Source organism: Branchiostoma floridae, chromosome 4 (genome assembly GCF_000003815.2).
Source record: "Branchiostoma floridae strain S238N-H82 chromosome 4, Bfl_VNyyK, whole genome shotgun sequence".
Classification (NCBI taxonomy): Eukaryota; Metazoa; Chordata; class Leptocardii; order Amphioxiformes; family Branchiostomatidae; genus Branchiostoma; species Branchiostoma floridae.
Genome location: NC_049982.1, coordinates 28,265,419 through 28,291,223, shown reverse-complemented (window position 1 = coordinate 28,291,223; position 25,805 = coordinate 28,265,419). Strand labels below are relative to the sequence as shown.

General features: G+C 41.5%; 2 protein-coding genes and 1 long non-coding RNA gene across 3 annotated transcripts in view; 2 read left to right on the top strand and 1 right to left on the bottom strand.

Moving 5' to 3' along the window:
• The first annotated feature begins 40 nt into the window (after window positions 1–40).
• Window positions 41–7,200, top strand: LOC118412786. Its single transcript, XM_035815808.1, has 4 exons — window positions 41–892; window positions 1,575–1,684; window positions 2,148–2,248; window positions 3,247–7,200. Exons 1-4 carry the CDS (start codon window positions 179–181, stop codon window positions 6,933–6,935), a joined length of 4,614 nt encoding a protein of 1,537 aa, XP_035671701.1. The 5' UTR covers window positions 41–178; the 3' UTR covers window positions 6,936–7,200.
• A 1,487-nt stretch (window positions 7,201–8,687) lies between these two features.
• On the top strand, window positions 8,688–16,902 carry LOC118413727 (Y+L amino acid transporter 2-like). Its single transcript, XM_035817256.1, has 10 exons — window positions 8,688–9,214; window positions 10,206–10,331; window positions 10,876–10,972; window positions 11,674–11,718; window positions 12,538–12,661; window positions 13,282–13,385; window positions 14,898–14,994; window positions 15,492–15,641; window positions 15,872–16,049; window positions 16,766–16,902. The coding sequence occupies exons 1-10, from the start codon at window positions 8,761–8,763 to the stop codon at window positions 16,837–16,839; spliced, it is 1,449 nt and encodes a 482-aa protein (XP_035673149.1). The 5' UTR covers window positions 8,688–8,760; the 3' UTR covers window positions 16,840–16,902.
• A 2,364-nt stretch (window positions 16,903–19,266) lies between these two features.
• The window catches only part of LOC118412855, a 7,857-nt gene continuing 1,318 nt past the window's right edge, over window positions 19,267–25,805 (bottom strand). Inside the window, exons 2-4 of the long non-coding RNA XR_004830830.1 lie at window positions 20,975–21,124; window positions 19,936–20,002; window positions 19,267–19,391 (exon numbers count right to left, since the gene is read on the bottom strand). This is a non-coding gene — a long non-coding RNA (uncharacterized LOC118412855). The remainder of the gene's footprint in view (window positions 19,392–19,935; window positions 20,003–20,974; window positions 21,125–25,805) is intronic.

Here is a 25,805-nt window from a genome sequence, read left to right as displayed (position 1 = left end):
GGGTCAAAGTTTGTAGTGTGTCGTACCAGCCTATACCTGTTTGCTGCGTAGTTGAATGTCCGCAATGTTGCTTGCTATATGCTAGTTTATCCGAAGTCGGTGCCGTCTAAGTACTGTCTAATTTCATCAGGGTGTTAGTAATCTTAAATCCTTAGTGCAGAATCATCCAGTAGACAAAATGCTGAGAGTCTGCGATACACTTCGCGTAGTGGACGTCAAGAGTAAGAGACTCGGACTAGCGGGTACGGAGACAGACTACCTCCGTGCCTTGCAGGACGCCATGGCGAACATGGACAGGTGTGTGGAAGTGGAGGTGCTCAAAAGTCTGGGTGACGTAAACTTGGAAAGGGGACAACTTGACAAGAGCCCAGAAAATTTTGACAGAGCCATGGTGTTGTACAGGACCGCACTGATCCGGTGTAACGACGCAGATGTGGGAGAAAGTTTTAAACATCGCTATCACTATGCAAAGAAAATAAGGTTAGGGAAGCTATCAACCGCTTCAAGTAGTTATGAGCCCCTTACTAACATCTGGAAAAGTTATTCGCTGGCTAATGTAGCAGAAATGTTTCTAGATCTAGACAGAAGATTCACTGCTTGTTTTGTTAGTGGCAAAAGCCTGTCTTTGCTTATCGAATATACCAGATTGATGGTAGAAGGGATCGTAAACGGTGACAATATGTTAGAAGTGGAAGCGATCAAGAGTCTCGGCGACGTGTACCTGAAAAGAGGAACAGAAACTAGAGACACGACATGTTTGACCAAGGCCACTGCTCTGTACAACACTGCACTGACACGGTGTGAGCGGTTCCAGGATACAGTGGCACTCATTCACCGCCTACTGTACACGGCAAGGATCAGACAAAGGAGATCTAGACCGACAGGAAAGAAGGTAACCGCCAATTACGGAAATATAATATGTGACTCAAAAAATGAAGAACATCATTTATTCTCAAACATATTATATAAACAATATGTGATATTTATCAGGTGTAATTCAATGCCTTAGTGGCAGTTGATAGCCTTATAAACTTCTGATGCCGTAATCATAGTAATGTGTTTACAAATAGCAATTTGTCAATGCTTTCATGAGTACCATAAATATCATGTAAATAATACTTAGGTACAAAATTCCTTTTAGATCTGACATACATTTGATGAAGAAAGCCTTTATTGTCATGATGTTAACTGATTTCTGGATATTTGTTTCCTTTCTTTACGTAAATAATCTTTGTCTTGAAAAAGAAAACGATGTAGATTGAAATGTAAAAGCCATTGTGATAGATTCGCCACGCAATTTCGTCACGACGATATTCACCAGTGGTTTCTCCTTTTGGTCAATTATTGATATTATTTCACCAGTTGATGATTGCTTAATTTTTTTTCATAAAAATTTATGTTTATTGGTTAAAAATGAGCTATCAAAGTTCAACTACTATAAGTAGTTTTGCATTATCATTTTTTAACACAAAAATAATTTATAAAGTAAATATATGTGCTGAACAGTTAGGTCTGTTAACTGACCAGAATTTATTCTGATGCTAGAATAACCCTTCTGATTGTTACAATTGAAGATTCCAAAGCAGCACAGAGTACAACAACAACAGCAGTGTCACGTGTCACGGGACTTTCTGATGACGTCACCCAACACTGATATCGGAGAGGCCAGGGATCAGAAGTCTATGTAAGCACAGGTGTTTGGTTTGTCGCTACTAGTAGAGATAAGCTCAACGCAATCGACAAAAAAGCGTGGGAAAAAAATAGATAATGTTATAATTGCCTGGTCAGGAAAACCATGACTTCCATCCCTTAAGCGAGTATGTCACTGGATTGCGGCGAATTGCGCTAAGTACTTCCGTGGGCTTTGCAAATTTGTGCCAATTTTAGTTTAATTTGCAGTTAGGGAATAGTTGGTTGGCAAGACACACAATTACAAGTATTCTACTGAACGAATGTCCCAAACGTTCGTAAGAGGCAGATGATTTTTGCTGTACTTTAGTCATTGGTATTTATCTATAAATTAGTATTTAGTAGTCAGTGTACATTCCTACGTTTAGAGCCAAATGTTTTATAATGTATCAACGATATTTATTGCAGTGAGAGCATGATATACAGTATGTACGACTTAAATTCCCCAACCGCTTCAGGTCTTACGAGGAGCACCTGACTATAGGGGACCGCGCACTGACTGATGGGAAGCTGGACGTGGCAGAACAGAACTTTGCGTCTGCTCTAAGACTCATTCATAGTACGTCATCTTTTAGGCAAATTACTTGATTTTAGCATTAGCGAAGTAACGATTTTCTCAACTAGAAAGGCCGACATTTGCTTAAGAGCAAATACAGCATATTTCAGCCATCTCCCTCCCCATGTCGTTGACCTCTGTGGCCATTGGAAAATGATATAAAAATCCCCAATTATGTAGTTTTGAAGTGGTTCATGCCAAAAACTATACATGGGTCATTTGAATAAGTATCTAGAGAACCTCTTTACCAAATTGTAGGTCATTTGGTTGTAAAACGAGGGTACAGGAGCCAAAAATGTCCTATTTTTGTCAACAAATGGCAAACAAATTACAGAATTAAGCATTTTGTTGTACTGTATGCCAACATTGTTATCAAATCCATGTGCGCATATGTGGAGGGCACCTCTATACCAAATTTCAGGTGATTTGGTTGTAAAATGAGGGTACAGAAGCCAAAAATGTCCCTTTTTTGTCAAAAATTGGCAAAAAAAATCGCAAAATTAAGCGTTTTGTTGTACCATATGCCAAAACTGATATTAGATCTATGTGGGCATATGACCAAGGCACCTCTGTACCAAATTTGAGGTCATTCGGCTGTAATACCAGGGTTCAGGGGGCCAAAATGTACATAAAAATTACAAAAAACATGAATAAAATCATTTTAAAGGCAGATATGACAAAAATGAAAAAAAAAAAGCCTAAGGGTATTGATCCACTCTACCCTTGTGCCAAGTTTGAAGTCAATCGGTCCAGGAACGACGGAGTTGATTCGATTTGAAGATTTGACAGGAGAAAAAACATTACGAATACAATATATTTCACCATACCTATGGTATGGCTGAAATATAATAAGAAAGTTCACAACACATAGCATATAGATCAATTCATTTTCGTTGTGATATGGTTATGGGCCGTGATTGAGTATGAAATGCGTATGTAATTAATTGCGAAATATTTCGATTGGTAACCTAATAATTTATATAAAATATATTTGCATGCAGATCCGAGCAAACCCGATCGAGGTAAGGAGGCCGAATGCCTGTCCAGACTTGGTGACGTTTACGTCCGGCGAGGTGAAACAACAAAAGAAGGTAGGAAATTCACACAAGCAGCAGCTCTGTACAACGCAGCTATGGCAAGAACAAACAAGAACAAAAGTAATTTGACAGGAAGACTTCAGAATGTAGAACAATCGTTCCTCCACGACACAACAAATGTAGAAACAAAATATGTTCCTCCTGATTTGGCTATAGGTCATAAGAAGCGATTACAAGAGATGCGTACGTGCGCTAAGTCACAACTGGAAGCCATTGATCAACAACACAACCCGTACCAATACGACGAGGATGACCCAGTCATGATAACAGTCGAGGCTGAGAGAGCTGAAGCAGTCAAGGCTCTATTCAAGAACATTGCCAAAGATAGACAGAATTTCATCCAAGACCTGTTAAATGAATGTATTGACAAACTGGGTCCTTCTCCGTGTGAGTACGCTTCCATCGGGTTAGGCTCACAGGCAACAGAACTGGTCACACCCTACTCTGACCTGGAGTTCGCCATTCTGATTGAGGAGGGGAAGGACAATGATAACACACGACAGCACTTCATCAACCTGACACACTACCTACACCTGAAAGTCATCAACCTCGGAGAGACCATCCTACCGGCCATGGCCATCCCGTCACTCAACGATTTTCCATCCGAGGATCCAGAGAAAGACTGGTTCTTTGACTCTGTCACGCCGCGTGGGTTTGCTTTTGACGGCTTCATGCCATGGGCCAGCAAGACCCCGTTTGGAAGAGATCAGACCAAGAAGAAAGATCCCGTAAGCCTTATCCAAACCCCTGCTGAAATGGCAAAGTTTCAGCTGCTAGACGTTTCCGTGGCAGAAGGGTACCACTTGTCAGACATCCTCAGGCGGGTTGTTTTCTTAACAGGTGAAGAGGCCCTCGTGACGACTTATATGGGAAAACTTAACGCCTTCGTCACAAATGATCGAGTTTCGCAGCCCATGCCTCGTCTGTCTGCTAGTCAAATCTTGTCGGAGAACAAGGAACAACTTTCTTCCTATTGGCCTACTGGAGAACTTCTGAATGTTAAAAGAGACATTTATCGTTTTCCCGGCATTGCCATCGAAGTACTAGCTCTGTGCTGCCAGATCACTCTTGCCAGCGCGTGGACTATTATAGAGGAATTGAAAGAAATGGAAAAAATCAATGAAGAGAATGCGACCCACCTCGTGGTGTTGACCAGTATCTCGGCTGAACTCCGGTTGAGAACATACTTGAATAAAGGGGAACAACAAGACAGTATGTCTCCTCTTGCACAAATGAAATACGATTCAAACGCACAAGAGATATCTGGCACTACATTGAGTTCAATATTCCACGTTCCAGACATTCAAGTTCTTTTTAGATATTACTACAGGGCTATCCCTTTGAAGAAATGTATAGCAGATAGCTTGCAGGTCCAACAGAAAAGTGTATTGAAAATGACATTATTTGATATTTCTCATGAATGTAGAGGTCGAATATCAAAAGAACTATTTTTGTATGATAGAACCAAAAGCCATCTGGAAGCAGCATTAATAGATTCTGGTAGTGATGTAAACAAACGTGCTGAAATACTTCAGGAATTGGGATCCGTATTGGACTTCTATGACGATATCACAAAGGGAATTAGTCTAAATGAGGAGGCACTAAGGTTACGCAGAAGTATCCATGGAGACAATGCGGCACATCCGGGCATTGCTGGGTCACTAAACAACCTGGGATTATCTTGCATAGATCTCGGTGACCACAAGAAAGCAATCAACTACTTCGAACAGTCACTATCGATGCTGAAAACTGTCTATGGAGTAAACACGGCACATCCGAACATTGCAACATCACTTAACAACCTGGGGATGTGTTGGACACGTCTCGGCGATCACAAGAAAGCAATCCACTACCACGAACTGTCACTCTCGATGAGGAAATCTATCTACGGAGAAAACACAGCACATCGGGATATTGCCACGTCACTAAACAACCTGGGGGCGTCTCGGGCGAGTCTCGGTGATTATAAGAAAGCAATCAGCTACCACGAACAGTCATTGACGATGAAGAAAATTATTTTTGGAGAAAACACGGCACATCCGGACATTGCCGCGTCACTAAATAACCTGGGAATATCTCGGAGAGATTTTGGCGATCACAAGAAAGCAATCAGATACTACGAACAGTCACTGTCGATGAGGGAAACTATCTACGGAGAAAACACCGCATATCCGGAGAGTGCCGGGTTATTTAACAACCTGGGGGTGTCTTGGAATGATCTCGGTGACCATGAGAAAGCTATTAGCTACTTTGAACAGTCACTATCGATGAGGAAAACTATCTATGGAGAAAACACGGCACATCCGGAGATTGCCTTATCACTAAATAACCTGGGGGCGTCTTGGGGTTATCTCGGCGACCATAGGAAACAAAACAGCTACTACGAACAGTCACTATCAATGGTGAAAACTATTTATGGAAAAGACACGGCACATCCGGACATTGCCTTATTACTATACAACTTGGGATCACTTTGGAGTGATCTCGGGGATCACAAGAAGGCAAGCAGCTACTACGAGCAGTCGCTGTCGATGAAGAAAACTATCTATGGAAAGAACACGGCACATCCTGACATTGCCGCGACACTAAACAACCTAGGGGTATCTTTGAATGATCTCGGCGATTACAAGAAAGCAATCCACTACTTCGAACAGTCACTATCGATGAGGAAAACTATCTATGGAGAGAACACGGCACATCCGTACATTGCTAGGTCACTAAACAACCTGGGATGGTCTTGGAGTAAACTCGACGATCACAACAAATCATTCCGCTACTGTGAACAGTCACTGTCGATGATGAAAACTATCTATGGAGAAAACACGGCTCATCTGGACATTGCCAAGTCACTAAAAATCCTGGGGGCGTCTTGGTCGAATCTCGGGAATCACAAGAAAGCAATCCGCTACTACGAACAGTTACTATCGATGATGAAAACTATCTATGGAGAAAACACGGCTCAACTGGACATTGCCAAGTCACTAAACAACCTTGGGGCGTCTTGGTCGAATCTCGGAGATCACAAGAAAGCATTCCGCTACTATGAACAGTCACTGTCGATGATGAAAACTATCTATGGGGAAAACACGGCTCATCTGGACATTGCCAAGTCACTAAAAAACCTGGGGGCGTCTTGGTCGAATCTCGGGAATCACAAGAAAGCAATCCGCTACTACGAACAGTTACTATCGATGATGAAAACTATCTATGGAGAAAACACGGCACACCTGAACATTGCCTTATCACTAAACAGTCTTGGATCGTCTTGGGGCAAGCTCGGTGATTTTGAAGAAGCAATCAGGTACTTTGAACTGTCACTATCGATGAACAAAACTGTCTATGGAGAAACAAAGGCACATCCTGACATTGCCTTGTCACTGCTTAACTTGGGCTTGTCTTGGGGCAATCTTAGTAATCACAAAAAAGCAATCATCTACTTTGAACAGTCCCTAACGATGTATAGAATTATCTATGGCAATAATTCGAAAAATCTTCGTATCTCCGAAACACTTAAGAGCCTGCATTTGGCATGGGCTAACCTTGGTAATGTTAAGAAAGCGCTGGAGTACAAGCAACAATTACAAGAATGCTGACAGCTTTTCATGGTTACAGGCCTTCAAGGTTCTAATTGTTACCCATAAATGTATTGGAGGGGGGGGGGGCGAACGCATTATAGTTTTTTAAAGATTATCATGACAGAATATCGCCTACTTTCTAATCAGGCAGTACAATCATTTTTTAGACGCTAGTTCTACGAATATTTCATTAAATATTTATACCTACCAGAAGTGTACGGTATAAAAAACTGCAGGTAAACTTTGTCTACCTGTAATTATTGTGTGTGCATTTTAAGTTAGGAATATGCTGGTTATATTTCTTTGTCAATGTTGATGTTGCCAGTTTTGTACTTCTTATTTCCTTTCATTAAAAACTATGTTTTATGCACCTATAGTCACCTGTTATGTCAATCCTTCCACAAACATAGATTATACGGTGTGTGTTGTGTGTGTGTGTGTTTTGTGTGTGTGTTCTGTGTGCATGTGTGTGTTTTATGTGTGTGTGTGTGTTTTGTGCGTGATGTTAGCGTTTGAGCATTTATTAATGTATTTGCTAACAGTATGACATGATTAGTTGCCGATTGAGCTTCATGATATTTATAGTTGGGTAATTGTCTGGTCCACAAAGGTCTGTTCTGACAATGGTCCTCCTATAGCTTGGTTCTCTACGTCAACCTGAGCGTGTTGAGTGCCTTTTTCAATGGCAAATCCAAGGGACATGTCAGGGGACTTAAACCTCTGTGTTCTGAGCTAGTCATCTTATTAACAACCATTACTTCATACCACGTCATGCATTCTTATAGTAGTCTCTTGTTTGTGTTTTATGTAAATCAACCTCAAGAATAATCCGTTACATGTATAAAAGGTTATGACATATCGCCGACTGAACTGACAGTACAACAACACTGAAAGTAACCGGAAGCAGTTGATCCTTGTCCTATCAGTAACCCGGCATATAAAAAAAAACAAGCAGTGCGTAACTCGTCTCGAATACAACATGTTAACAGCGAAACGCTACCCCGAAACCCTGAAAATTGGTCAACTTTGAGGGGAAATATATTTACTTCTGACTGCGGTCTAGCTATCAAAGATAGTTTCTCGTGATTCCTTAACCCCTTCCAAGAACGGGGAACCACTTTCCAGGCTGATGTAACGCACCGCAGCTTTATTTTTACCGTTTTATATTGATGTTCACAGAAATAAAAAGACTTGTTGGGTCAGGCGTGCTTGTGTTCAAACAACAGGCCCATTGCTTTTGACTGACTAGACTGAAATGGCCAGAATCATGGGGTTTGCTACAATATGGCACGCTAGATAGGGGGAGATCAAAGAACAAGGTTACGCTCAAGACTGTACCCTCCGGAAACTCTGTCAAACTGATAGCTAAGTATAGAAAGTTTCCAGGGACCATCCGTTTAATATATAAATATACCTTCGAACAGACATATAAATTTCTACAGAATAAATTGCGCCATATGGATCCTTTTTTAATTTAAAAAAAATGAAATTTCACTCAACAAATTGGATCCTTTTGGTGCTGATTAGCGCCTCGTGGCGCCATTTTGTGTCTTTCGCAAACAGGCGCAAACAAGCGCAAACAGGCGCAAACAAGCGCGGTCAGGCTAGATACCCGCTTTACTGTTGTAACCTTTCCTGATCGGTCCCTTCATTTTTTAAGCCCGTTTCGAGCACACGGCTCACAATCACAGCTCAGAGGGCTTGGGGGAGACTCGGGCACTCTACAAAACGAGTTGCGCGTACCGGTCAAATCCTGACAAAAGTCGAGGGAAAGCAACGTCACTGACGAACAGTAAACAAAAGTAGTGCTAAATATAAACTGGACGGAAATCAAAACAACAGGATGGACGAATGCAAAGAGAAGACGTCGAAGGTGGTTCTTCAGAAAAAGATCACGCTTTTTAACGGGATCTGTATGATCGTAGGAGGGATCATCGGCGGCGGGATCTTCATCTCCCCCAAAGGTGTGCTCGCCGGGAGCGGTTCTATCGGGGTGTCGCTGATCGTGTGGGCGGCTTGCGGTGTCTTCTCCATCGCCGGGTCTCTCTGCTACCTCGAGCTGGGCCTCTCAGTCCCCAAGTCCGGAGCTGGGTACGTCTACATCCTGGACGGGTTAGGAGAGCTCCCAGCCTTCTTGTTCCTCTGGGTGGAGTTTTTGATCAGGAACCCGACCTCGGAGGCCATCTCTGCGCTGACGTTCGCCTCGTACGTCGCACAACCGTTCTTCCCCCACTGTGAGGCGCCACAGAGACTGAAGACCATCATTGCTGCTCTATGTCTCAGTAAGTTTTTTTATTGCAATGTTTCTATGTTTATGATCATTTTTTTTCCAAGGAAACAAACAGTAACAAAGAATGGCATGGTAGAATATAACGGTACACCTGTGGTACCACAAAAATGAAGAAAAAAACAGAAACATTGAATGTTCGTTTTTACAAGCATTTAACAGTAAACACCTATTTCCCATATTCACTATAAATTCACTTTTATGTATGTCGTAGATAATTAATCGTAGAGAAAAGAACAATGAATAAGTAGGGCACTGATTGTAATTTGATATGTAAGATGGCTGAATTGACATAGAACAACGATTGTATCATTTGCATTTCAACTAAACTCTCTAATATATAGTATATAGGTTGGTTTAATGGGACAGTAGTAGTGTCATTTTTTGACAGAAAAGGATAGGAGGAGTTGTCAGCTGAAAAGTTAAAAGTAAGAAGCAAAAACTTACCTCATTTCTTCCTTGTATCCAAAGCTATCTCCTACCAAAAATATATTTCCGAGAATAATTTCATCCAGTTGGTAAAACATAGGATATATTGGAATTCTTTTACAGAACCAATATGTACTTACTTTGAATTTGCTTACGTTTTGATGTCTCTCATACACCTTCCTAAGGGCTTCTAACTGGAGTTCTGCTTTTCACCGCTTCTGTCGCTTTTGCGCGATAACACATTCCCGGCCAAAAAATGGCTAAGTGTTTCCCCCCCCCCCCCTTTGGTCCCGGTTTATCACTGGGACTGGCTTTTTTATGCAGACTGCCTCCTTGATCCATCAAGCCTGTTGTCTTCCTGTCAATGACCTTGCACCCCCCCCCCCCCCCCAATCAATTACGCAGTTGTTCCTGGCGATCTCGATAAGACAGTCAACCCCAATGTTGAACCGGGACTTGGGGGTGTACACATAGCCACTTAACCGTTGACATATCACCCACAATTCCTGTCGCCACGCATGCGTACTCGGAAATGGGAAAGAGCTTATTCCCTTCTCCACGTGTCCATCCAGGCGTCCTGATCTTCATTAACTGTGCCAAGGTCCGCTGGGGAACCCGGGTTATTGACCTGTTCACCGTCACCAAGCTGTTCGCACTGGCTATCATCATTGTGGCAGGCTTCGTGTCGTTAGGCATTGGTAAGCTGGAAAAAAGTTATACGGTCCCATTCGTAAGCTATGTCTTTGTATTGGGGCCTATGTATGCATGTAAATACGTGTATTACTTACAAGTGCGCGTTCCAAAAGCTGGTATCTCACTGCACTTGGGGCACCGGTGCGACACTGCGGGGTTCGAAGGATTACGAATTTCAGAGATAACGAACGAATTTTCTTACGGTTTGTGTATTTTGTTGTCTTCTAAGTCATACTTTTACGTATTACACAATATCTAAATCATACAAAATCGGCGAAAATAACACAACGATGCCGCAGTGAACGAACCCCGCAGTGCCGCATCGGTGCCCCAAGTCCAATAAGATACCACCCTAACGAAGCTACAGAAAACGACAGGACTTCCTGATAATAGTGCAGCATGTGTTGACAGGATTTTTGGTGTGCAAAATGTGTTATTGACAGGATTTTTGGCATTACAATAAATCAATAAACTCCATCAATCCATCAAGATGATCAGAAACATCCTGTCAATAACCATAAGAGTTTTAATACCTTTTCTTACGAGCAGGTAAGACGGAATACTGGGAGGGCACATTCGCTGGGACGACAACAGTAGGAGGTATTGCACAGGCGCTGTATTCAGGACTCTATGCGTATTCTGGATGGTACGTTGTTAAAAAGGGATGTATACTGTACAGGAATACAGAGGTACAAGTAAATGTAAATTTACCTGAACAATTTGACAAAGTATACGGTGCGGACTGAAACATACATTAACAGTCAACAGAATAGAATTTTCATTGATGCTTCAGGTATTGCTCCTGTGGTTTTGTGATGCTTTCAAGAATTGAGTGTAAAGGGTACATTAACATCCTGTATTTTAAACCTATAGCTAAAAGACTTTTCCGGTACCGTGCCCGGTACTGCATACCGGCACACATCTATCTATTATATTTCCCGGCTATGTTATGGGTTTTGTACCATGTATGTGCAATGATATAATGTTTACAGATTTATAAATAACAAACAATGCTTGAAACTGACATCTTACTTTTTACAGAATAAATTGCGCCTTGTGGGGGCATATTGACATCTAGTTCGCGCCCATCATTTGCGTCATAATGTCAATTGCAATAATTTTCAAATTTCCACAAATAAGTCGCCATTTTTCTTTTAGCGACAAATTTGCGCCAGTTGGCGACTTGTCGGTGCATATGTTGGTGAATATTGCAAACAGGCGCGACCCAGTGAGATGTCAGTTTCCGTTTTGCTTTGTATGTAGCTACACGATGTGTTGCGATGAAGACTTAATCAAGTTGTGAAATTATTTCATTTACAAACTCAGTCATCATTATGCTATCTGTAGGGACGGGCTAAACTTTGTGACTGAGGAGCTGCGAGACCCAGTCAGGTAAACACATTGCATAATTATCTTCGCCGTTTTTTGGTAAATAATTTTGTTACGTTGTTATTATATTAGAGTTTTTTTACGACGTGCAGCACGGTCAAACGTTAAGCCCTTAGAGGATACCACCATACCGTCGGCTAAATTACTCTTCATGTGACATTAACTTGCCTAGCACCTGGTACCCAAAGTCCACCAGACTAAAACGATTTCTCAAGAATGTCTTGAGCATCTAGAGATTTGATCCGCATATATGTCCGCATACCCCTGGATTATTGATAATGCCTTTAAAGTAGTAGAAAGCTGGAAGAATGTTTCAGAAGAGGGCTGGGTGCAGTAAAATGTTTCACAGTTTGCTGACGGAAGCACCAAGTTTAAGGGGGTGTAAGTAATTGCATGTTTTATATTTTTGTCGTGACTGGTATGGTGTGCTGCTTCTTTTACGAATCACAGTTAAAGCCACGACTTTCTGTGCTTTTATACATTCATATGTGGGCAGTGTTTAATCAATTTAAGGTAGGTGCAGACTAACATTTCAGGAAGAATATCTTCAATTTGTAGTTGTGGACAAGTACACTTCAGAGTGTGAGTAAGTATAAGTATTCTGGTGTTACGCCAACCGGTTCGGTGCCCAAATACCGCCACATTAAAATGCCAGTGTAAGCGAGGCCTTTTCAAGATTGCCTGGAACAACTGGATATCTGATCTGTGTGTAGGCACAAAGTTGACCCTGCAGACATTACTAGACAGCTGGGAGAATCTTTGTGAAATAAGAGTTGATAACAGACATTCGCCAAAATGTTTGCTGACATGTTCTTCCCACAGAAACATGCCGCGGGCGATTTTTGGCGGGTTAGGGTTGGTGATGCTGATCTACATGCTGACGAACGTCTCCTACTACACCGTTCTGAGCAGCACGGAGATACTGGCGGTAGATGCCGTGGCAGTGGTACGTTAAGCTAATGGCCAACCCGTCGTGCATGTTTTGTGTCAGTACGTTTTTTGGAGGACATGTACGGGGCACGCGCGTCGCTCGTAATGGATCTTACGGGGGTGAATCCGCAGCCCGAACGCAGAGAAAGTCTGCATGAACTTAAAGTGCTACGACATGTCTGCGTGCTCCCAAATCCGTTGGATTTTGTAGGATATCATACGGAAGGATCCATAAGATGGCCCACTTTTTGGCACGTAGACACCACGCAGTTGCACGTACGGCGGGTTTCGCCCTTAGCTTTAGATCTAGAAAGCGGTCACACGAGTGTGTATATACAAGTCTGTATGAGTTCCGTCTTTGCCGCCAAAAATGTAGTTTTACAGTAAAAGTAAAAATGAAATACAACATCATCTTTGCAAACTTTACCTAAACCAAAAGAGTGTCAGTATGTAACTCATACGGACTTGTAAATACGCACTCGTGTGAACGCCCTAGTATCCGTTTTCATATTTTTTTTTTTTGCAATTTATCGCATACTCGTATTCATGGTCGAACATTTTTTTTTGAGACGGACAAAAATGTCATGGCGGATGTCACGGCCTTATTGACATTGGCATTAAATGCTTCAATTCCAGGAGTTCGCCAGAAGGATGCTGGGAGTCATGGCCTGGTGCATCCCTGTGTTTGTCGCCATGTCCACCTTCGGTTCTCTCAATTCCACCATTTTCAAGTCAGCCAGGTGAGTATGATGCTGTAAAGCTCAAAGCACAACCCGCCGTACGGGCTGTACAGGGCAGCGCCTGCCTGTACTGGCACGTATACGTACAGGGGGCGAATCCGCTGCCCGATGGCACACAAACTTTTGCCTGCACGTAAAGTTCTACATACGGCGTGTCTGCGTGCTCCAAATCCCGTCGGACTCAGTCGAGTTCAAACGGAGGTGGTACTTACCACTTACGAATCCCAAAAAGATTGCCCACGTTTTGGCACGTAGACAGCACGTATTTACACGTACGGCGGGTTGTGTCTTTAGCATAAAGCAGGCATCTCACTGGATTTCGCCATTTGATTGATTTGTTTATAAGCACATATTTAACTTGTATAGCTTCTCTTAGTTCTGCAATTTGCAATATACATGTATATTGTTTCGGATGTAATCTGATACAATTATATTGTAATCTTTCTATCATGTCCGTTATGTGATACTGTATTGATTTTTTTTAATGGGGAGGCCCCCAGGAGGAATAGCTAACAACATTGTTAAGCTAAATGTGGATCCAAATAAAGTCAAGTCAAGTCAAGTCAACAATTAAAACAAATCATAAAGAGAATGAAAAAGAAAACATGTATGGGTATGGGTGTGTGTTTTTGGGGGGGGGGGGGGGGGGCAGAAGTCTATACGGCTTTTCGTGCCCCCCTCAGAAACTAGATAGTAACTGAAACGTACTATACATAATCTAGATAATCATGAAACGTAACATACATAATCAAAGCTATACAACAATAACAAATGACATTAATTGAAGCTAAAATTTCAAACTTATTACGCTACAAATGATCAAAAATGCTAAACATAATCTACAAATCATAAAGAAATAAGGGGAAATTAAGGAAAACGTGTCTATATGAATTTATCTGTTAGTAAATACCAAAGAAAATGCAGAAAACAAAACAAGGAACTCAAACAAATCAGGTGAAAGTAATGCTAGGAAATTGCAAATTATCTCTAGCGGGAAATGACGTGCGACGTATTTGCGTATCATAAATATTCAAATTAGGACTTGATTTAAATGATTTACGAGGAAAATGTTTATTTCGATTGTGCTAAATGACAGTAACTTCAGTTAATAGAATTTTTCATCGAACAGTGACTTATCAATGGTAAGTAAAACGTACCTCCAAATTTTCGATGGCTATCCAGTCCATCTTGTTCACGGACCTAGTTCTCGCGAGAGTTGCGAGAACTAGGTCAAGACTTGCGTTTATCTTCTGTCCCCCACCCCGCCCCCTTCCGGAGTAAGGGTAAGTAGGACTTGGGCAGCTCCCAGCCATCATTGCGATTCAGCTTTGCACCTTCCAACTGGATGTGAACTGCTTCTTTAACTTTTCTGTGTGCTTTGAGTGGTTCTTGGTCGATGATCTCGACGGTGTCTGCGATCGGCTTGGTGGTAACGATGTGGCGCGACCGGAGTAGATGTTGGCTTCATACTCATTACGTACTATTTATCTTGTTTACTGTGTGCTGCTGTAGAATGTACTATGTGGGAGGTCGTGAAGGTCACCTACCTGTCTTCATCTCCATGATCCACGTCTCCAGACTGACGCCACTTCCGGCCGTACTGGCAAATGTATGTGATGTAAAATCCGGTTTTGTTATGGTCAATATAGAGACCGTTGTACACATAGCCAACACACAAAAAGGTTTTTTTTTGGTTTCGTTAGCGTTTTCGTTAGCGTTCTTTATCTCGTAATGAGTTATTCACATTTCTCGAATCAAGTATACCAGATTTCAAGACTCAATTCTACAGACAGATTTGTGTATGTCTTTAGATCCCACAACTCCTATAATGCAAAAAGGCCAACATATAAAAACTGATTTGTTATTAGAAAGAATACCGAAACTCGTGATTAGCCCTTCTCGGTTGTAAGTTGAATCAAATACTTTTGCTAGCCCTAATTGTTATGTTAATTAGGATGTTAAGTTATATTCTACACCTCTTTTGTGTACTTTGTGTAGAAGTTTTTTGCCATACATTGTACCGTGTACAACCAATTGTTCTATCCAAGGAGGTTGTTCTATCTAGCGGTTTGTTTTACCTAAAGTTTATACGTCCGGCTTTTCCAGGGTTTTCTTGCGATGGTCATCCTCCTGTTCGGTGACCTGTACACACTGATTACGTACTACGCCTTTATCCGGTGGACCGGGGTGGGGGCCGCCGTGGCCTCCTTACTTATCCTGCGGTGGAGGAAGCCAGATCTCCCAAGGCCATTTAAGGTCCGGTCGTACATATAGAATACAGCACGGTGTATCCCGTATCACCCGAGGTCCAAGTCCGACCGCGGGAAGGGTACCTGTTCCCTCTGCATGGTATTTCTATTATAAAGTCAATGGTAACATAAATTCAAGATAGAAGCCAGCAACGCAATAAATAAATAAAACGTATACAGTCTAGTGTGACACATTCTTTAGCCCACATTACGAACTCATGTTTTCTATGTTTTTAGACACCCCTGATTTTTCCGATCCTGTTCTTCCTGGCCTGTGTGTTCCTGGTGGTGATGCAGTTTTACACCAACCCGTACAACCCGCTCATCGGCATCGCACTGTCCCTCACCGGCCTGCCGTTCTACTTCCTCTGCGTCCGGCGTACGGACAAGCCGGCGGTAGTGGAGATGGTCTATGGTAGGTGTACTGTACGCGTCCACAATCAGGTAAAGACGTAATGACCTCAATGTATGTCATGTAGGTTATCTTTTCGGTAACGTTTGTCGCAATTTAAGTGTTCAGTGTGTGTTTGTGTCTTTTGGTCAACAACTGTAGAACTCTGAAAGGATTGGTTTCATATTTTGTGTGCTAGTAGGGTGTGACAAAACTGAAAATGATAGATTTTGGGGCATCGGCAATGTTGCCTCCCGGGGTACTGCAACAAGAATCTGGTTTTGACATCTATTTTTGTGTTCTGGACATGTCATTGTCACGATATTGGTAGATAGGTCTTGTGCTTGGAAAAACGTGACAAAAGTTTGAGCTCCCTAACCCACTCGCTTTGAATCTGCTAAACGATAGTAGAGGTAATTTAATCTAAGGTAATTTAATCTAAAACATGATCTGAAAATTATGGTAATCATAAAGTCTTTCTGACTCAGAATTGAATACGAAAATGGACCTTTTCTTTTTGGCGATATTTTGTGTCGTTCATCACCACGCTGTCATAGATTTATTATTGAAATGTTGCTTTCCATACGCTTTTGCATCCTGTCAACCCTCCAAAAAGTTATGAAACTCTCGGATATGATATAAAGGAGTCAGCGATATGGCGAAGCAGGAAGAACGTGTAAGTAGTAATGTTAAGACAGCTGTTGCATCGACTATTTGTTTTTGCTGTGTTTTTTTTTCAGGTGCGTTCCTTCGTCGTTTTCAGCAGCTGTTCCAGGTGTGCCTTCCTGATCGCGACAAGCCACCAGAGTTATAAGGAGCCGCGGTCGGGAGGGGTCTTTTCACAAAGTTCGCTGGTATGCACAGATGGGTGGTGAGCCAGCACCCGTCCTTCAGTCCTTTGAAGAAATTTTGCAGCTGGGGACCGAAAAAAGTTTTCCCCATTCCGTCCCATGGGACAGACAAAAATGATATGTAAAGATATAAAAAAAACTGAAACCCATGTGCTATTCTTCAACAAAACAGATTCCATTGAACAGCTTAGTCTACAAGCATAATTTGCACCTCAAAATGCAGGAAATAGTGTTTCAGAGGGTCTTCATTTAAATATTTTTCTGGGACCAAGACCCCCTAGAAATGACGCGCAACGTCACGTCATGCCTTCGGTGCTCGATAGGATTCCCATTCAAAATCAAGGGGACTGAAAATGATTTCAGGCTGGCTACAACCCTGGTGGTGAGTCTGGTGACTCCAGAGTGCTAACGTCAAACATTTCCACAAAGGGGTCCAGCCGGGTTATAGTGGGAACAAAAAGTACGATATAAAAGACAGCAAGTCAAATTTTTACTGTACGATCATCAAATTTGCAGGGGGTGATATGCTCGTCAAGTTTTATAATTCCTGAATTTTTTGTACCATTATGACGTAATATACGTAATTATGACGTAATTATTGATTTTGGGGCTAAAAGGGGGAAAATTCTGACGTTGCCATAGCAGCACAGCTTACGGGGGAGGGAAGGGGGAGGGCCCGGGGGCTCACTGTCCAAGAAGACGTTGATAGGGAAAATCGTGGCCTTTTCCCCATGTGTCCAGTCAGTCAATACCTTCTCCCACTATTTCATTCTCACAACTTTTTCAGGTTGCTTTGCCAGCTTTTTTAAAAAAGCATTTCTTGTTCTCATAGATACGTTAGAAAGATTCACTGAGGGAAGGCAAAACATACCGTTTTGCACCCTCTTTTAACTGCGTGTACCATATCAGTCTGAGAGCTTTGTTACGCCACATACGTTTCAACTTCCGGAAGGAATGACATTGAATGTTGTGGCAGAAAGCCTGCTGTTCACTTGACTATTGCTAGAGGCATTGCGTGAGATGGATATGTTAAACACATGTTACTATGAGTAAAATGGATACTCTCCTTATAACGGCATGTCTGCCTGTCCATCATTATTTGAAGAAGCTATGGATGAATAATGACATTTGGTAAGCTTAGGTCAACTTCGAAACTATCATCTTCTTACCTGGGTTGTGAATTGTTTACAAGTATAGGCCTTCTGGTGGCTTTTCTTGATACTATAGCAAAACTTCTTTAATTTTTTTTCAACCTGAACATGCTGTGTTTTTTTCCTATTTGGTGGCAAGTGACTTTTGATTTCATGAAAAAGTGGTGTAGCTTTAATCCCCCTAGCAGTTTGTTCCGGAACTGCAGTGGCGTTTTTGTTAAAATCTTTCCAGCAGAAAGCCGGAGAAAACCCCCGCTAGATTGTCATTATTACTGCATGCGAATGTCCAAATATGCATTGTCACTTTATCCTATGACCTATGGCTTCCTATGACAACTATCTATTCATTATATATTATAGGTACATCTCCTATCTGTTAGAATCAAAATACACAAGACATGTTCACGCACACCAAGCTTGTTTGCTGATCTCTCCAACAGTACAAAGAGGTCCAGGTTAGTTACATCAAACCAAAAGCAAAGTCTATATCATTCATACTATTAGTAATAAGATGTGAAGTTGTCAATACAAGTCTTACTTTGGTCATTCTGAACGTGACATATAGAAAAATCCCAACATCAACCACATTTGACCTTGTTACGTAATAGATAGAATGGTTTAAATGTATTTGATATAACCAGTACCAATGGTGATAATTATGAGGATAAAGTCTGCATTTTTACAGAGTCCGTGAATAACTTCATCAGGTTGGCAATTATTCATATAGTAAGGTTCTTTTAGCACAACCAGACAATAACTTACGTCCAACGTTTCGGAAGTAATTTCTTTAGTAGTTTCCCGTCATTCCACCCTGATGATGGTGTCTGACAGACACCGAAACGTTGGACGTAAGTTATTGTCTGGTTGTGCAAAAAGAACCTTACTATATGGATATTTACAGAGTGTTTTTAACAACGATGTTGAAACAGTGATCCCTTTACCCTTTCATTGCAAAGTCGGGCATTGTTCTTTGGTGTCTCCCCCCTCTATATGTGTTATGTGTTTGGTATCAGATAACTTTTTATGCCAGGTAAAAGTGGGGTAGATTTGGTCGTTATATGAGCCTGTTGCTGTCATTTTTGTTGATCGAGAGTTTGTGTATTTTTGCACTAAAAGATTATGATACGTGATACGTCGGAGCCATATTTAATTCTAAACGTTGACATGCATGTTAACTTTAAATTTCAACATATTTCTTAAAATACAACAGCAGCACATCGGGTCCTTTCTGGGACCAAAGCATAAAAGCTAAGCTTAAGCTTGTTCACGCAATGAAGCATTACTGGACGATCAGTCGGATTGGTGTTCACGGCTTCTCGTGAAGGCAGCTGGTCCAGTGCTTACAGCTGTGGATGAACAGCATCCTGGAACATGGAGAGGAGAATGAAATGATATCTCAATAATAAAACTTTGAAGGCTATGTTGATTGGATTACATGGATGCCATCCGTGCATATATTTTGGGCAGTTGAAAAACTAAGTTTTCAACCAGACTGTTAATCGTTCAAATTAGCTGTAAAATGAACAAATACATGCCGAAAATGGCAACAAAAAATATCGTTGTATAGAGCGGTGCCTATCTCCACGTCTATGGCCCTTGTGCTGCATACGATCACTACAGCATGGGGAAATTCTACTAGTAATGGAGTGTGTTTAAGTCCCATAGTCATAAGTGCCGTCTGTCGAGCAGCAGAGAAAACAGTATGTGCGATTTTTTGCATGTTTTCGGTACTATTCAGCGCGAGGGGGGGGGGGGGGTTAAACCGGGACATCTGAACACTCTACCCGCTAGGTCATTGTGTTGGCTAGGTTCTGCATGTGTTTGGTAAACAGTAAATACCATACACGGTGATTGTAATATTATGTCTCATGTTGAGTGTAAAAATAAAAGTGCAGCATGTGTTATTACCTCCGTCAGGCTTCTCCACCCAGGCGCTGGGGGGTCTCCTCGAACAGATCATTCACTGGGTCATCCCCTGCACAAAACATAGTAACATGGTAGTTTTCATTTTGGATAAGGTTAAACGGTAATTTCCAACACTTAGCCAATTTTTTTTCTGCCGTGAAGCAATGTTATGTTATGTATTTTAAGCAAACATGACTCAGTCGATCATTAAATGCAGAAAGTCTATTGCGCCCCCCGTCCCTATGTAGAAGACTTCTACATGATGTGACGTCACAGTAGCAATGGATTGTCCAGTCCTTGACGAAGACTGGAGTAAATTACAATAAAATTTGGGTAAACCTTGTGTCGACAATTACAGTTTAACTTTATCAACATTATATATAATTTCTAGTACGTTGAAAATAGATAAACTTTCATGTAATGCCAGATTTCTACAAGGTACTTTTCAAATACGCGAATTTAAAACCACCGCGAATATTTTTCCAGGGCATTAAGATACTACAGTGCATGGTGCTACCGCGAACTTGAAACCACCGCGAAAAGTCCTCCTTCCCGCTACCGCGAAATTAAATCTCCGCGAACTTAAATGCATCGATTGTATGCGTAATTTCATTTTCAATTTACGGCACAAATGTGCTCATTTATGAGCTGCTTCGTACGATTTATAGCATGGTCGATAACTTTTGTTTGAAAACGGATCCAAATTGATGCGCGTACGGACGCTACCATATATATAGTGGTCAGACGTGGCGTAACTGGTAGAGCGTTCGGTTCGGAATCTATACAGGCTCTGAGTTCGATCCCCGCCGTGCCCCCGACTTTGTGCCCTTGCGAAAGGCACTTTACGCGACCTTCTTCGCTTCACCCAGGTGTAAAAATGGGTACCTGCCTTCGGAGATTATCTTTACCTTCTGTATGTACCTTGTTTGTGGCGCTGTTAATGTAAGTTACAAAACTTGAGTGCAGTGCCCTAATGTCCTCGTCTGTCCAAAATCAAATAGAAAAAAACAACAACATGGCCTTAGAATACAACGTAACATACCTCCCAACTCAGCTCGCTTTTGGCGATTAACCACCTCTTGGTTACGACGCCGACGACGGCGACCGGATATTCCTTCAGCCTGCTCGGACATCATGGCCACAGTCAGGGCCACGATCAACAGGATGGCGACGGACTTCCTCATGGTTTTACCTGTACGGTGTTTTTAGTCAGAAGTTAATATTCTCCTTTGTGTACCCGATATTGAGCTAATCTTCCAGGGCTCATACAAATAAGAAGGCATACAATATATACAAATACAACATACCTTCGCCAAACATTCAAGGTTCGTTATGGAGAATGCCTTTATCAATGACTTAAAGGTTTTCAAGCTTCTCAAGTTATATTATCCGCACACACACACACACACTCACACACTGAGCCCGCTGCAGTACCGACGGAAGATACCGGGCGAACCATTTTCAAACTCAACCTTTGTTTCTGCGACCGCTACTCAATACCAAGTATCATGAAGATCCATCAATCAGTTCTCCAGTTATACTGTTGACCTACATAAAGACTCACCTAACACTATGGCTTAAGCCTTAACCAAAAGTTTAATCTTCTTGGCGAAGGTAATGAAAAGGCCACAAACCACCAAGCTTCCACTTTTCCCTGCCACATACATGTAAGCATCACCAATATAAGGCCCGGAAAAACACCCCTTGACATCAAAATGGAGAAACCCCTTTCCCATAGTGCACAAACAAACAACATGGCACTTGCAAAGTGAGAACTAATAAACAATGTGTTAGCAACAATAACATCTATGTTTTGATGACACAAATATGTCATGAACAACACAAATCTGCACCACAGATGTATTTAAACACTGAGCACTGACTGTCCAGAAAAGAGGTCAATTGAAGGATTTACACATTCTTCTAATTACCATGTAAATTAAGCCCTGATTTGCATACAATACATTTCAGGATTTTAATCATTACCTAAGGTATGTACTTACCAAAAATAATGCAAATCCACCAACCACTGCTTGATTTACTCTCTTTCAAAGATAACAACAAAATCGCCCACTGCAGTTCAAAACAAGCCGCCAGGGGGGCCAAACTTACATGATTTACTCCCTACCCAAAGACGTATCCACTAGCCAAAAATCCTCAACCTGCCACTTCAGGATAACTATAACGCCAACTTCGACGGTCCACTGCAGTACCACAACTTGTCGCCAGGATGCCCATTATCGAACTTGACCGTCGTTTTCCAAACCCCTAAATAATTACCAAATATAATGCAAAACGATCCACAGCGTCAAAAGTTATCTTGTACGCAAATACACACACACACACTCACCCCGCTGCCCTCACGACAGAAAGCGCCAACAGTACCATTTTCGTACAAAACCTTGCTATACGCAACCGCAACTCAAATACCAAATATCGCGACATTCCATCCTCAGCTACCAAAGTTATTTGAGATTGACCTATATACTGGGACACAAAAAAATTTCTAACCATAACATGACCTTCTTGGCGAAGGTAATAAATGCAATAAGATCCACTCAAAACAGGTCAGAACACGAATACATACATAAAATCTAAAATCACGAGTGAGGTCAGAGGTCTATATACACTAAAAATTATAACCCATAAAATTGGTCTTTCATGAAACAATTGTGTATTGGAGACAATCTTGAAATCTCTGGGTAGCAGATTCCAAATTTTAACTGATCTGTAATTAAATGTTCTCTTCCCGCTGTTGTCCCTTGTATTCAGTAATCTATAATCATGCAATGACTGCCTAGTATAGTGACTATGACATGCATTAATTGGCACAAGAGATCAATAGATGTGTACATCTCCTGTGGCTCACATGTATTTACAATCTTGAAAAAATAACTTAAGAGTGCCCGCACTCAAGCTGTTTCTCACTAGCAAGCAACTTAAACAGGAGAAAGACATTTGACTACGCATTTATTTTTCACAGCAACTTGTAAATATATCTCCATTTTACAGACACTGTTACGTTCCGTACATTGGGTATTCAAATCGAAACAATGGTCGATACGAGATTGTTTACGTCTGATAGGCCTTTAGTTTTGACACATTACCTACAATTCATGTTGCCGCTCATGTATGATCGAATATGCGACAGAGCTTAATTGGAAATATTAAGAGCAAATATCTGTGTAAGTGGTAAAAAGAAATCAATTCGGCTTAAATTTTGCACAGTGATAATACTTGGTCCACACCCCCTCAAAATAGCCTTCTTTTAGCTTCAAACGTCTTGTTGCCACAGTAACGGGCAAATCAAGTATTTTTTGGCTATTTTCCCCAATTTTTGCATCTAGCAAACACGGAAATCATTATGTCACTGCAACATCTTCTAACGTATCTTCAACATAAAACAAGACCTAAATGAACCAAAATTCTGGCAATTACAAGATGGTTATAAAATGTCCAACGAAATAAATTTCAATGCTTTTGCAGCCAGAAAGCAATGCATTATTTTAAGCTTCTAAGAAGGGTAATTTTTGGCCCAACTTTGCAACGCTATGTGTCACTCTGGAATTCTTAAGCTTGCAAATTGTGCCCCAACTTGTATATCTATTGAATGCAATGTTGCAAAACTTTGGTTGTTACGTGGTCGTCCTGAAAGTAGGCCAGTTTAAGTACATTGCGTAATTTTTGTTATTTTAGTCATGTTCAAATACTGATTTGAAAAATCCAAACAGAATTTGAACTCAACTTCTTTTCAAAGAGATATCTTTGTATTGTCTATCAAATAAATGGTTGTAGACTTATGGTCCGTGAAATTTAGTCAAATTGTTTCCTTGTGTGCCTAACTGACAGACTAGCATACCCAGCCACTCAGTACATTCGTACTATTCCTGTCAGAATAGGTTAAGCATAACATTTCAGTGTTGAACACGACAAACTGTAGTCTACCTCAGTGGTAGATTACTATGTGTAGTACTACGTATACAGTTAAGATGGCATCTGTCATTGGGCCTAAGATACATAGTTTTTCACTACACACACGACATGCACACACACAAACGCACACACACAAACGCACACACACACACACACACACACACACACACATACATACATACATACATACACACATACATGTACAATGTACATACGTACGTAGGCACGCGCAAAAGCTCACACAAACACATACACGCACTCGCCCTGTTCTTTCACTGGATGTGCCCTTTGTAACCACTCCTATGTACGTGACTGTTCAATGCAAACTGTCAAGAGGTCATGGAGTAACTGACGAACAGGATTTTATAATTGCAACGAACAAAAGACTGGAGGCAAAGATAAATGTCAACATATGTATTGTCCCCTGTAGTCTGGCCACGTTTTGCTGCACCTGGGTAGTTTTTTTATCGTTCACAACCTTCACATTAAACAAGTTTTTCAGACTGAGTCTATTGTATTTCACTCCAGACGAGACTGTTATTTTCCAATAGATAGTAATTGTAGGAAGTGACAAATGTATGCTACGAAACATTATACGATAGAGTACCCATTAGCCCCACGCACATCAAAAAGCATTCAGTCTTCTACAAAACTCCCCAAGTACCCTCTAATTAAATCAATCAATCTCAGCCTATGGCAAAATATAATGTGCCTGCCAACGCCTGACTTAAGTTTGGTTACAAAGCTTTTTTCAGGGGCGCTAAGAAAAAAAACGTCTTGTTATGTGCTCTTTGATATCTTGTGAACAATTGACCTTCTTTGTTTGCTAAGCGCCCCTCATTTATGCCGAAAATATTCACGATAAGTAAGTGTCTACACGTATAGGGAAAACATGGGTAGGGTCTGCATGGGTTTAGTGAGTGTCATATTGTTTTACACAACACACGTTGCTTAATTCGCCACAAGTGGAATTCCACCAAAAGTCGGCTGATCATGTATTCATTGATACATTATCTATTGGAAAATAACACTCCCTTCTGGAGTGGAATGCCCCTTTAGAGGCTTATCTAGTTTTTTTAAAGCACATGTCATATACCAACTTGCACTGATGTGTTAACTTAATTAAGTCACAAATCGTTGTCTACTTCTGCATTAGACTACGAATTCGCGTCGTCTTTACACTCATTGATAGGGGGCACAGCAGTTGCTATTCCCTGATTGTCGAGAAATTGTAGTGACGTTTATTGTGACCTTTGACAGATGTCGAATGTGAATGTTAAGCATACTTTATGTTTGTGAAAAATGAGTGTTGAAAGGTACTCAGGAAAAGGGCATGACAGCTCGTTTTTGATACTGTGAAAACATGTGAATAATCGCAGATGACCCAAGGCCCGCTTTCCACTTAACAACCGTTTGCTCTCACCGCGCTCTCGCTGCGATGGAAAATTGGCCAGAGCGCGGTGAGAGCGCCGCGACGCCAGAAAAAGCTGCTCTAGTGGAATCTCTCTCCCTCACGGTGCTTCAGACTCGCAGTGCGAGCTGTGCGCTCTCTTCGCGCTTCCATGGCGACCTTGGCGATTCCACCGCGCTCTCATGAGCTCTTATACCCCCTTTCGCTCTCACCGCACTCTCCCAGCGACCTAGAATTTGACATATCGCTCAACGAATTGTACAGAAAAGAAACGAATCTTTTTACACATTGTGTGTTTTGTTCTCTCCTCGGTCGCATTTTTATATTTTGTATGATATTCCCAGTGTGAAAGCGAAGGATACACATATCCTACTTAGGTCGCCGTCTAGTGGTAAAGCCCCCTTTACAAATCAAAGAATTTAGCTCGGCCTAGTTGTCAGCGATCTCTAAATTACGAGGAGGTATGACCCTGATGCCGACGAAGAAACTTTGCCCTTTGTTCGTAGCCATCAGAGTCATGCCTCCTCGC

Excerpts from the sequence above, each read along its gene's own strand:
- LOC118412786 (XM_035815808.1), top strand. The coding sequence starts at position 179 with ATGCTGAGAGTCTGCGATACACTTCGCGTAGTGGACGTCAAGAGTAAG. Across the intron at positions 893-1,574 it reads CTAGACCGACAGGAAAGAAG|ATTCCAAAGCAGCACAGAGT; the intron begins GTAACCGCCAAT and ends TTACAATTGAAG. Across the intron at positions 1,685-2,147 it reads GCCAGGGATCAGAAGTCTAT|GTCTTACGAGGAGCACCTGA; the intron begins GTAAGCACAGGT and ends CAACCGCTTCAG.
- LOC118413727 (XM_035817256.1), top strand. The coding sequence starts at position 8,761 with ATGGACGAATGCAAAGAGAAGACGTCGAAGGTGGTTCTTCAGAAAAAG. Across the intron at positions 10,973-11,673 it reads CTCTATGCGTATTCTGGATG|GGACGGGCTAAACTTTGTGA; the intron begins GTACGTTGTTAA and ends TGCTATCTGTAG. Across the intron at positions 11,719-12,537 it reads GAGCTGCGAGACCCAGTCAG|AAACATGCCGCGGGCGATTT; the intron begins GTAAACACATTG and ends TTCTTCCCACAG.